This window comes from Aotus nancymaae, unplaced genomic scaffold (genome assembly GCF_030222135.1).
Source record: "Aotus nancymaae isolate 86718 unplaced genomic scaffold, 86718_ANA_hifiasm-v0.15.2.pri h1tg000057l, whole genome shotgun sequence".
NCBI lineage: Eukaryota > Metazoa > Chordata > Mammalia > Primates > Aotidae > Aotus > Aotus nancymaae.
Window position 1 is genome coordinate 31,114,239 of NW_026988471.1, and position 12,618 is coordinate 31,126,856.

At 38.4% G+C, this 12,618-nt stretch overlaps 1 protein-coding gene across 4 annotated transcripts in view; it reads left to right on the top strand.

Annotated features, from left to right (window-relative positions):
• The window catches only part of SPAST (spastin), an 83,721-nt gene extending 72,165 nt beyond the window's left edge, over positions 1-11,556 (top strand). For all 4 annotated transcript variants that reach the window (XM_064363971.1, XM_021674425.2, XM_064363972.1 and 1 more), the window contains 2 exons: positions 594-634; positions 7,921-11,556. In XM_064363971.1, coding sequence (XP_064220041.1) covers positions 594-634; positions 7,921-8,043 — 164 coding nt within the window. In that variant the 3' untranslated portion in view covers positions 8,044-11,556. The remainder of the gene's footprint in view (positions 1-593; positions 635-7,920) is intronic.
• Positions 11,557-12,618: the final 1,062 nt, after the last annotated feature.

A 12,618-nucleotide genomic window follows, 5' to 3' on the forward strand; every position in this document is an offset into this window, starting at 1 on the left:
AATCACAGCGCTTTGGGAGGCTGAGGTGGGCGGATCACGAGGTCAGGAGTTTGAGACCAGTTTGGTCAATATGATGAAACTGCACCTCTATTGAAAATACAAAAATTAGCTGGGTGTGGTTGCGTGTGCCTATAATCCCAGCTACTCAGGAGGCTGAGGCAGGAGAATTGCTTGTACCCTGGAGGCGAGGCTGCAGTAAGCTGACATTATGCCATTGTACTCCAGCCTGGGCAAAAGAGTGCAACTGTGTCTCAAAAAAAAAAATAGTAAATAAAGTACAGAGTAATAACAAAAAAGACTAATGAATTTTGTAAAGAACAAGTTGCATTCTTTTAAGTTCCCTTTCACATGTGTAAACTATTGTTCATGGGCAATTTGCAAGAAATTGAACATTTTCCAGTTATTCCTAAAGAAGGAATGTTCTCTTCTAAGCATTTATAAATTGTATGTGCTCTCAAAGTTAACGTGTCTCTCTTAATATAATGATTTGTACTGAATAGGTCCATTTAGATCATTGTACTTGGTTTTGCCTTTCAACAATTTAAACTGCAAAGTGTATGTATTCTTAAGTGCCTGACTTTTATATTTTACAGAACTGAAACCAGAACAGGTGAAGAATATGTCTGCCAGTGAGGTATAGTATTTTACAATGATTTTTTTCTTTGTTTTGGTCCTCTATATTGTAAGACATATACATATGAGTGTGTGTGTGTGTGCACACGCACGCGTGTGCATGCACGCAATTTTTTTTTTTTTTTTTTTGAGACTGAGTCTGGCTCCATGTCAGCTCACTGCAACCTCCACCTCCTGGATTCAAGCTATTCTCCTGCCTCAGCCTCCCAAGTAGCTGGGACTACAGGCGTGCACCACCACCCCAAATAATTTTTGTATTTTTAGTAGAGAGGGTGTTTCATCATGTTGGCCAATCTGGTCTTGAACTCCTGACCTCAAGTGATCCACCAAACACGGCCTCCCAAAGTGTTGGAATTACAGGCTTGAGCCATCACATCTGATTTTTTTTTTTTTTTTTTTTTGAGACACTTGCTTTGTTCCCAGGCTGGAGTGCAATGGTGCAATCATGGCTGACTGTAGCCTTGACCTGTTGGTCTCAAGCACTCCTCTTGCCTCAAACTCCGCAGTAGCTGGGACTGTAGGTAAGTGTCACAACGTCCCACTAATTTTTAAATTTTCTGTAGAGATGAGGTCTTGTCCTGTTGCCCAGTGTGGCCTCAGACTCTTTGCCTCAAGTAATCCTCCTGCCTCAGCCTCTTAGTGCTGGGGACTAATTTTTTTTAAAATGGATTTTTCTAGTTTAGTTGATTAGAAGCTAGAAAAAATGAACTTTGCTTCATTTCAAAATATGGAATCCTATGAAATTAGTCTCAAAATTTTCTTTGGTAATGGACAAAACATATATACATAGTCATTAAGTCATTTTCTACCAAATCATATTATGTAAATACTGAACAGAAGAAAATTATGGGCCGGGTGTGGTGGCTTACACCTGTAATCCCAGAACTTTGGGAGCCAAGGTGGGCAGATAACTTGAGGTCGGGAGTTCAAGACCAGCCAGCCCAAGATGGGAAAACCCTGTCTCTATAAAAAATAAAAAAAATTAGCTGGGCATGGTGGCACATCCCTGTGGTCCTGGCTACTCGGGAGGCTAAGGCAGAAGAATCGCTTGAACTTAGGAGGCAGAGGTTACAGTGAGCCAAGATTGGGCCATTGCTCTCCAGCCTGGGCGACACAGTGAGACCCTGTCTCAAAAAAAAAATTATATGAAACTTGAGCGTTTTTATACCTTATAAAAATAACATATAACTATAGGTTAAACTTTAATAATATTCTATTTTGTTTTTCAATAATCTTTTTTTCTTTTTTAAAAGCAATACAATTACCATTGTAATATAATTTATTACCTTTATTTTATTTATTTATTTTTGAGGTGGAGTCTCACTCTGTTGCTCAGTGGCACGACACTGCAACCTCTGCCTTCCGGGTTCAAGCAGTTCCCTGCCTCAGCCTCCCGAGTAGCTGGGATTATAGATGCCTGCCATAATGCCTGGCTAATTTTTGTATTTTTAATAGAGATAAGGTTTCACCATTGTGGCCAGGCTGCTCTTGAACTCCTGATCTTGTGATCCACCTGTCTCAGCTTCCCAAAGTACTGGGATTACAGGTGTGAGCCACCAAGCCTGGCCTATTTTTTTTTTTTTTTTTTTTTGAGGACTCTCACTCTTTCTCCCAGGCTGGAGTGCAATGGTGCAATCTTGGCTTACTGCAGCTTCTGCCTCCCAGGTTCAAGCAAGTCTTCTGCCCCAGCCTCCCACGTAGCTGTGATTACAGGCACATGCCACCATGCTCAGCTAATTTTTTTTTTTTTAATATATTTTTAGTAGGGGGGTTGGCCAGGCGGGTCTCGAACTCCTGACCAATTTATTACCTTTTCTTAATATGGAAAATCCCCTTATGAGATGCTGAAGCATTTCATTTGAAAAAAGTTGCATGCAAGATATAAAATTGGGTCTGCAGAGTGGTCATAACTATGTGAGCAAACTTTTAAAATCAGGCTTGAATTACAATCAGCCCTTCCTGTCTGTGGATTCTGCATTCGTGAATTCAACCAACTGCAGATCAAAAATACTTGACTGGAAAAAAAGCATCTGTGTTGAACATGTACAGACTTTTATTCTTATCATGATTCCCTAAACAATATAGTATAAAAACTATTGGCTGGGTGTGGTGGTTCATGCCTGTAATCCCCAGTACTTTGGGAGGCCGAGCTGGGGTGATCACGAGGTCAAGAGATTGAGACCATCCTGGCCAACATGGTGAAACCCCCGTCTCTACTAAAAATACAAAAAATGTTAGCTGGGCATGGTGGCGCATGCCTATAATCCCAACTACTCGGGAGGGTGAAGCAGGAGAATCGCTTGAATCTGGGAGGCAGAGGTTGCAGTGAGCCAAGACTGCACCACTACACTCCAGCCTGGCGACAGAGCAAGACTCCGTCTTAAACACACACACACACAAACACACACAACAACAACAACAACAACAACTATTCACATTGCATTTATATTGTATTAGGTATATTACAGGTAATCTAGAGATGATTTAAAGTATACAGGAGGACTGTGTAGGTTATATGCAAATAGTACACCATTTTATATAAGGGACTTTAAGCGTTTGTGGATTTTGCTATCTATAGGGGTCCTGGAACCAATTTCCCAGAGATACTGAGGGACAGCTGTATATTTGTAACTTGTTTTTTATTTCCCTAATTTCAGCAGCTGTTGAGGCTGACAGTGAACTGTTAACGTAGATAATGAGTGTATTCAAGTACATTTTGGAGTCTTTTTTTCTCCAAGGTTTTAGACTCCTGTCAGATGAGGCATCCTACTTCAATTTTTTTTTTAAGAAATCTTTTAGTTTTCTAACCTATATCTTATTAATTTAGTTTAGTTTAGTTTTTGGGATAGTGTCTTACTTGGTCACCCAGGCTGGAGTGCAGTCGTGCAATCATAGCTCACTGCACCCTCGAACTCCTCGGCTCAATTGATCCTCCTCCCTCAGCCTTTTAAGTAGCTGGGACTACCGGCATGCACCACCACACTCAGATAATTTTTCTAATTTCATGTAGAGATGGGGTCTCACTCTGTTACCCAGGCTGGTCTCAAATTCCTGGCCTCAAGCAGTCCTCCCACTTCAACCTACCAACGTACTGGGGTTACAGGTGTGAGCCACTGTGCCAGGTTTGAAAATTTTTAATCCCATACATAAAAATATAATTGTATCCACCATTTTTGTTGTTGTTATTGTTGTTGTTGAGATGGCGTCTTGCTCTTGTTGCCCAGGCTGGAGTGCAATGCCGCAATCTCAGGTCACCGCAACCTCTGTCTCCCAGGTTCAAGCAATTCTCCAGCCTCAGCCTCCCAAGTAGCTGGGATTACAGGCATGCACCACCACCCCTGGCCAATTTTTGTATTTTTAGTAGAGATGAGGTTTTTCTATGTCGATCAGGTTGGTCTCGAACTCTCGACCTCAGGTGATCCACCCGCCTTGGCCTCCCAAAGTGCTGATATTACAGGTATGAGCCACCGCACCCAGCCTGTATCTACCATTTTTAAAAGTCATAACGTTATTTAATTAAAAATTTAGATGGTAAAACTAAAAATTAAAGCTTAATAAAACTACTGAATGATTTATAAGGAAGAATATTACTGGTACCTTTTGTAACCATCCCATTAATTATATATATTCAGGTTATATTGTTACAATTTTTGGTTTTACTGTATACTTTCATTCAGTTGTTTCTTTCAAATCTAGTAGTTTTGTTATTAATAATTTGATAATGACCTTTAGCTGTTATTCCTTACTTATGAGTTAATATTTATAAAGCACTTAAAATAGCTGGCACATAGTAAACACTATGTAAAAATCCATTAAATAACTTTAAAAAATATAAAACTGACAGTAGCATTTTATCATAAAGATCAAGGTAAAACTTTCATTCCCATTTATGGGATAAGAGGTAAACACAAGCCAAGTGCAGTGGCTCACGCCTGTAATCCCAGCACTTTGGGAGGCCGAGGCGGGTGGATCATGAAGTCAAGAGATCAAGACCATATTGGTCAACATGGTGAAACCCCGTCTCTACTAAAAATACAAAAAATTAGCTGGGCATGGTGGTGCATGCCTGTAATCCCAGCTATTCAGGAGGCTGAGGCAGGAGAATTGCCTGAACCCAGGAGGTGGAGGTTGCGGTGAGCCGAGATCGCGCCATTGCACTCCAGCCTGGGTAACAAGAGCGAAACTCCGTCTCAAAAAAAAAAAAGAGGTAAACACAAGTAATTTGCTCTCTAAACATGTATAGTGGAATTTTATATACCCATTATTTGATGCAACTTTAATACCAAAGTGTATTGCCACGTACCAGTGAATATATACAAATTTAGATAAGAAAACCCAACTTGGCTGGGCGTGGTGGCTCACGCCTGTAATCCCAGCACTTTGGGAGGCCAAGGCAAGCGGATCACAAGGTCAGGAGTTCGAGACCAACCTGGCCAATATGGTGAAACCCCATATCTACTAAAAATACAAAAATTAGCCGGGCGTGATGGCGGGCACCTGTAGTCCCAGCTACTCGGGAGGCTGAGGCAGGAGAATCACTTGAACTCGGGAGGCGGGAGTTGCAGTGAGCCAAGATCGTGCTACTACACTCCAGCCTGGGTAACAGAGCAAGACTCCATCTCAAAAAAAAAAAAAAAAGAAAAACCCAACTTATCTTCTACAGTTTATAATAGTAGAAGTTCAAATAATTGGTTTGGAATTTCTGTACTTTCAACGGTTTGTACTAAAAATGTTGGTTATAAATTGGGGTACTTTGTTTTTTAAGTATAGTGTGTATCTGATTTAACTTTATTAATTCCTTTATTATTTTGTTTTTATAAGACAACTTTGCTATATATTTCCCCCCTTAACTGAAGTAGCTACCAGCTGCTTTTTTTCCTGTTGTATACATTAGTCTCTTACTAACCTTAAAATATCATATAAATTTCATATATATACATATACCAAAATGTACACTTAAATTAGAATTACATCATCAACTTTTAAAACCTTAATTTCTGGCCAGGTGTGGTGGTTCATGCCTGTAATCCCAGCACTTTGGGAGGCCAAGGCAGTTGGATCCCTTGAGCTCAGGAGTTCAAGACCAGCCTGGACAATATGGTGAAACCCCATCTCTACAAAAATTACAAAAAGTTAGCTGGGTATGGTGGCACACACCTATAGTCCTAGCTACTTGGGAGGCTGAGGTGGGAGGATCCCTTAAGCCCAGGAGGCAGAGGTTGCAGTGAGCCGAAATCATGCCACTGCACTCCAGCCTATAACAAATAAATTTTATTTAATAATATCATGCTTAATACCCTTATTACATTCATCATTCTTCCATACTTTGGCCTTTAGGAAGAGCCAGTGTGTGTTTTACAGTTAAATAGGAAACATCTAGACTGTCTAGATGTTGGGGCAGCTCTATGATTTGAGTCTGTAACATGTCATAACTGAATTAAGTACCCTAGTTTTATGTTAAGCTGTTAGAACTTACTCCCCCTACCTCCCAGCCTACCTATATCTCTAAACTTCTGGATCCTGAGCTCCCTTTGCAGTCTGAAAAAGATATTGCAGTCAGAACTGTGTACTGATGATAAAAGCCTCTGGTAGCAATAAAAAGTTGTCCTTAAAAAAAAAAAATAGTGTTTTTGGGGTGTTCTTGGGGAGTGAAGGTTGTTGGGTATTTTTTTGTTATTGTTTTTATAAGGCAGGGTCTCACTCTTGTCACCCAGGCCGAAGTGCATTGGCATGCTTATTGCTCACTGCAGCCTCAACCTCCCAGACTCAAGCAATCTTCCCACCTCAGCTTCCCTAGTAGCTAACACTACAAGTGTGCACCACCACGCCCAGCTAATTTTTGTATATTTTGTAGAGATGAGGCTTTGCCATGTTGCCCAGGCTGGTCTTGAACTCCTGGACTCAAGTGATCCACTCGCCTCAGCCTCCCAAAGTTCTGGGATTACAGGTGTGAGTCACTGCACCAGCCTATATTTTAACTATATATTTTTTTCTTTTTGGCTAAAGTTTTTCATATTAGTTTACAAGTTGCAAGTATTTTCTTTATCTATGCTCATGGAGATAGCAAAGATGATTCGAAATTAGATTGGGTTTTTAATAGTAATTTTTAAAATATGGATAAAATATCAGGTTGAAATTTTGTTTAAAGTTCTTCAACTTCTTATTTTTGGGCCAAAATATAGGTGTACAGTAGTAAGGATTTTTAACATAGGTCATTTGTGCCAAACTTCATTTTGCCTTAATTTTTTTTTTTTTTTTTTGAGAGGGAGTCTCACACGTTGCCCATGCTGGAGTGAAATGGTGCAATCTCGGCTCACTGCAACCTCTGCCTCCCAGGTTCAAGTGATCCTCCTGCCTCAGCATCCCAAGTAGCTAGGATTACAGGCACCTGCCACCATGCCTGATTTTTATATTTTTAGTAGAGACAGAGTTTCACTATGTTGGCTAGGCTGGTCTAGAACTCTTGACCTCAGGTGATCCACCGGCCTCAGCCTAGCAAAGTGCTGGAATTATAGGTGTAAGCCACTGCATCTGGCCAAAATTTTTATTTTTCTATTTTCTCGACTCTTTGAACCTATCCAATTTGCCTTTTAAAAGTACTTGGTGTAAATATAGATATTCATTAACTCAGCATTGTTTTAATCTGTGTTTCTAAAGGCTATTTAAAATGTCAGAAGATCAGACCAAATTAATACAAAAATGCATACTTTAGGCTGGGGCACAGTGGCTCACGTCCATAATCCCAGCATTTTGGGAGGCCGAGGTGGGTGGATCACCTGAGGTTAGGAGTTTGAGACCAGCCTGGCCATCATGGTGAAACCCCGTCTCTACTACAAATACAAAAATTAGCTGGGCATTGTGGCATGCGCCTGTAATCCCAGCTACTCAGGAGGCTGAGGCAGGAGAATGGCTTGAACTCGGGAGGTGGAGGTTGCATATCTGAGTGGTGAAATTGTGATTCTTTTTTTCTCTTTGTCTCTATTTTGCGAACTTTTCTATAATGAGTGTGTTTTGTTTTTATATTAGAAAAATACTATGTTTTCAAATGTTATACCTATGAAACTAAACACAAGTAATAAGTATATTAGTATAGCATTTAATAAGGTTTCTCATGTAGCAGGTCAGCATAAAAATATATGTAAATGGCTGACATAATTTTCTAAGAATACATATGCATATTTTTTATAACATTATTAAACAGCAGCACCATTACTTTAATCCATCATTTCGTTAACCACTATATAGCTGTTCATCATTTGTATTGTCATGTGTTTTTTAAATATCTAGATGAGAAATATTCGATTATCTGACTTCACTGAATCCTTGAAAAAGATAAAACGCAGCGTCAGCCCTCAAACTTTAGAAGCGTACATACGTTGGAACAAGGACTTTGGAGATACCACTGTTTAAGGAAATACCTTTGTAAACCTGCAGAACATTTTACTTAACAAAAGAGAATCACAAGATCTTCAATGAACAGTCATCAGCTACAGAAACAGCCTAAGTTTACAGGACTTTTCAGAGTCTTAAATATTTGTGCACCAAACTTGAAGATGAACCAGAAAAGAAACTTAAACAAAATACACAATGCAAATGGAATTTTTTGTTGTTTGAGGCCTTGCCTTGATGGTCACTGTTATCCCAATGGACATTGTAAGTTAGAGCACAACAGAAACTGATTCTGGTCTTCTTTACCAATATAATCATAATGTAAATAATCATTTGTATATTGTGTGTTGCAGATGAAAGTATTCCAGAGACAGTGAATGGTAGAAGACACAAGAACCTTTGGTTGTTTGTCTTCTGATGTTTTTTTTCTTAAAATATTAATTTCTCCTACTTTTCTTTCCTATTGTTGTCTTAACTGTGGGTGATTGGAATGCCAAACACTCTTCAATTTATTTTCTTTCTTTTTTTTTTTTATAAATTCAGTGTGCCAAATGAAACTTTTTTCCTAAGTAACTGTAATAGGAAAAAGTTTATTTTGAGAGTTCCTTCTTCATAAATCTATAGACATTAAACAATTGTTGTGTTCTTTTTACCTTTTATTTTTCTATTACCTTGCTACCAAACAATTTAGATAGCAATATGATAGCAACAAAGCAAATCTGGTAGAATAGAGAAGGTTTGAAGGTTTGAGTTACTCTGTCATATGACATGTAGATCAGTCCTCATGTGACCTGCAGTAGTTTTCTTTATGTATTTGTCAGAAATCTATTGTAGACTGTTAACTTCTTCCTGATGGTATTTATTTTCTGAAAGAATTATTCTGATATTTAAGAGAGCCAATTTTAACTTCTATGAAAATGTTTCCAGTGTGAGAGAAGGGAAATACTAGGAACTAAGACATTTCTAATTTATTGCTTATTACTTTCCTAATGTTTACAGGATAATTATAAGCCAGTGAAACTACCATCTTTTATTCTTGATAATTATTAATCCCTTCAATGAAACTTTTAAAAACTGAAATTTTATACATGGCGTACATTTTTCTAGGCTCCTTGTGCTTGCTCTATTAACTCAAAAGTTCTAGTTCTAGTCTGATCTGCCTTTTGTTCTCCCAAAATGTACAGTAATTTGTTTCTCGTTTGTATAAATATGCCTGGATTTTTATTATAAAAATGTCATTGTAGGGAGTAGAGACTCATATCATGGCCTTTTAAATATTGTAATAAAGGCAAATAGATATTTGCCCTTAGTTTACTGGTTAAAAGTTTGTTTACAGAACTTTTCTCTGGTGCTTAAATGATGCTATGTAAAATGTCATGGGTAGAAAGAATATTTGTAGTAGTAACAAAAATTTCATTTAGGAAAGATTTCTTAGGTTTTGAAAGAGTATATTAAAATAAAATCTTGTCCCTACTAGATAAGAACTTTATAATGAAGACATACATTCTTCTTAATTTTACTCTTGCTCTTTTTAAAGATTTATCTGAATTATAGAAGATGCATGATTTCTTAGGATCATATGCTGTTTGTAGCCATAAGTTAAATCATGTCTCTTCTCATCATGACTTTGGAACTCCCTGAATAACAAAAATGAGGGTTGAGATAAATAGGGGAAAAAATCTTTTAAGTCAGAGCTATGCATATTTTAGGTAATGAGTAGTATCCTTTTAAGGTCTCAAACATTACAGCATCAATTATAAATTATTAATATTGAAAGGCAGTAATGAAATACATATGATGAAAAGAATTGAGAAAATCTAAATTAAGACATTTCAGTTAAGCTCATAAAATTTCATTTTATCTTTGGGAGGCCGAAACAGGTGGATCATGAGGTCAGGTGTTTGAGACCAGCCTGGCCAACATGGTGAAACCCCATCTCTACTAAAAATACAAAAAAATTAGTCAGGCGTGGTGGCATACGCCTGTAATCCCAGCTACTTAGGAGGCTGAGGCAGGGGAATCGCTTGAACTTGGGAGGTGGGGGTTGCAGTGAGCCGAGATCGTGCCACTGCACTCCAGCCTGGGTGACACTGCGAGACTCTGTCTCAAAAAAAAAAAACAAAAACCCACATTGGTAGGGAGTGATGGAAAATTTTTATTTAAAATAATTAAAAGAAATTAAAAAATAAAAACAAAAAGAAAAAACTTTTTTTAAAATGTCATTTTATTTTCATTTAAAAGGGGATTAACATTATTGATACCTGGATAACTAATCATATTAAAAGACTATGTGGTTCCAGCTCAACTTTTAATATATTGTATCCTTTAAAATTATCATGAAGATTATAATTCTTTTGGGAAAGTTTTTCTTTTTGTTTTTTGTTTGTTTGTTTTTGAGATGGAGTTTTGCTCTTGTTGCCCAAGCTGGAGTGCAGTAGTGCAATCATGGCTCACTGCAACCTCCACCTCCGAGGTTCAAGCAATTCTCCTGTCTCAGCCTCCCCAGTAACTGGGATTACAGGCATGTCCCACCATGCCCAGCTAATTTTGTATTTTTAGTAGAGATGAGGTTTCTCCATGTTGGTCAGACTAGACTGGTCTCGAACTCCTAACCTCAGGTGATCCACCCACCTTGGCCTCCCAAAGTGCTGGGATTACAGGCATGAGTCACCACACCCAGCTGGGAAAATTTTTTAGATAGCAAATATTTCAAATGTTAAAAGAGATAAAAGTCAGGTTAATACTATCATAAAATTGAGTCAGAAAATCATTACTGTATAGAAGTTGCTTTCCTGATCAAGTCTGAAGTTCAGCTAGTGCTAGAGAACATTTTCTATGACTTACTTTAACCAAGTTTTATTTTAAGCTGTTTCTTTCATAGAAGGGCCATGAAAATAGAATAGGAGGAGATAAGGGATTAGTTTGGTCTTTTTCAATAAAGATAGAAGTTGTTGAGGTTTTCTGAATTAATAATGACTTATGATTGTGACCTTTTAGATTCGGTGTTGAGCTCTGTGTTCTATTACTTCCTAAAAGATAATGCTGAAACATTAAGCATTAGTGTGCTCTTCATGTTAATATGGCAGAGTTTTGTAAACTAAATTAAAACTTACTGATATATTGGAGTTTGAGCCAAGGGGAAGAATGAGTACTACCTTTCCAGGTATCTTAAGGGTAAAAGCTTATTCTAAGATTGTCTGTCCATTGAGATTATTAGATTTCTGACTTGCAGATATACTTTGTGCTCCAGAAGAATTAGAGGAAAAGCAGATACTAGAATTCTAATTGAAGTACGTATATAGCAGTCTTTGTTTATAGTGTAGAATTCTTTCTATTTTGTACAAAAACTAATTCTTTTGGTAAAATGAACCATTTACAGTTTCATTTTGGACTCTGAGTCAAAGGATTTTCCTTTCAATGTTTGTCTCAATTTTAGTCTGGTCTTTTGTACTTTTCAGAAGAAATGAATAAAAGGGTACAGCTGCATAAAGTGGGGTTTTATCCTAATGTATTGGAAATAAATGATAAACTTTATTTTGCCTTTACTTTTTTACTTTAAAACTTTTTGATGTTTTAGGGGTTGCAGTCTGATAATGAAGGAGTGCGTGTATTGGACTAACTCTCTTGTCAGTAGCCTTTATAAACTCTTTTTTTTTTTTTTTTTTTTTTTTTTTTTTTTTTTCTTTTTTCTTTTTTGAGACGGAGTTTCGCTCTTGTTACCCAGGCTGGAGTGCAATGGCGCGATCTCGGCTCACCGCAACCTCCGCCTCCTGGGTTCAGGCAATTCTCCTGCCTCAGCCTCCTGAGTAGCTGGGATTACAGGCACACGCCACCATGCCCAGCCAATTTTTTGTATTTTAGTAGAGACGGGGTTTCACCATGTTGACCAGGATGGTCTCGATCTCTTGACCTTGTGATCCACCCGCCTCGGCCTCCCAAAGTGCTGGGATTACAGGCGTGAGCCACCGCGCCCGGCCCGCCTTTATAAACTCTTAACAAAATATAGAAAGCAATGATTAGGCAGCTTTGCAGAGCAATCAAAACAAGGCAGAAACTGCAGAGTCCTATATTGGAAAAGATTCAGGCTGGGTGTGGTGGCTCATGCCTGTAAACTCAGCACTTTGGGAGGCCAATATGGGAGAATCGCTTATGCCCAGGAATTCGAGACCAGGCCGGGGGATATAGGGAGAGCTGTTTTCTGCAGGAAAAAAAAAAAAAAAAAAAAAAAACCTAAAAATTAGCCAGGTTTGGTGGCCCATGCCTATAGTCCCAGCTACTCAGGAGGCTGAGGTTGGAGGATTGCTTGAGCCCAGGAGGAGGAGGCTGCAGTGAGCCAAAATCACACCACTGCACTCCAGCCCAGGTTACAGAGACCCTGTCTCAAAAAATAAAGAGATTCACCTTAACCAGCTTTTTTACCCATAGGGTAATTCCAGTTTGTGCAGTTTACTTGGGGATAGAATTCAAGTTGAATGTGGTAGTCTTGATGGGCTGAGGAGTCATTTGGGACTTCTAGAACACCTGAAAATTAGAAGAGAAATTTTGGGAAGGAGAGTGCCTCAGAGAGTAAGCCCTAAAATCTGCCTACATATTCCT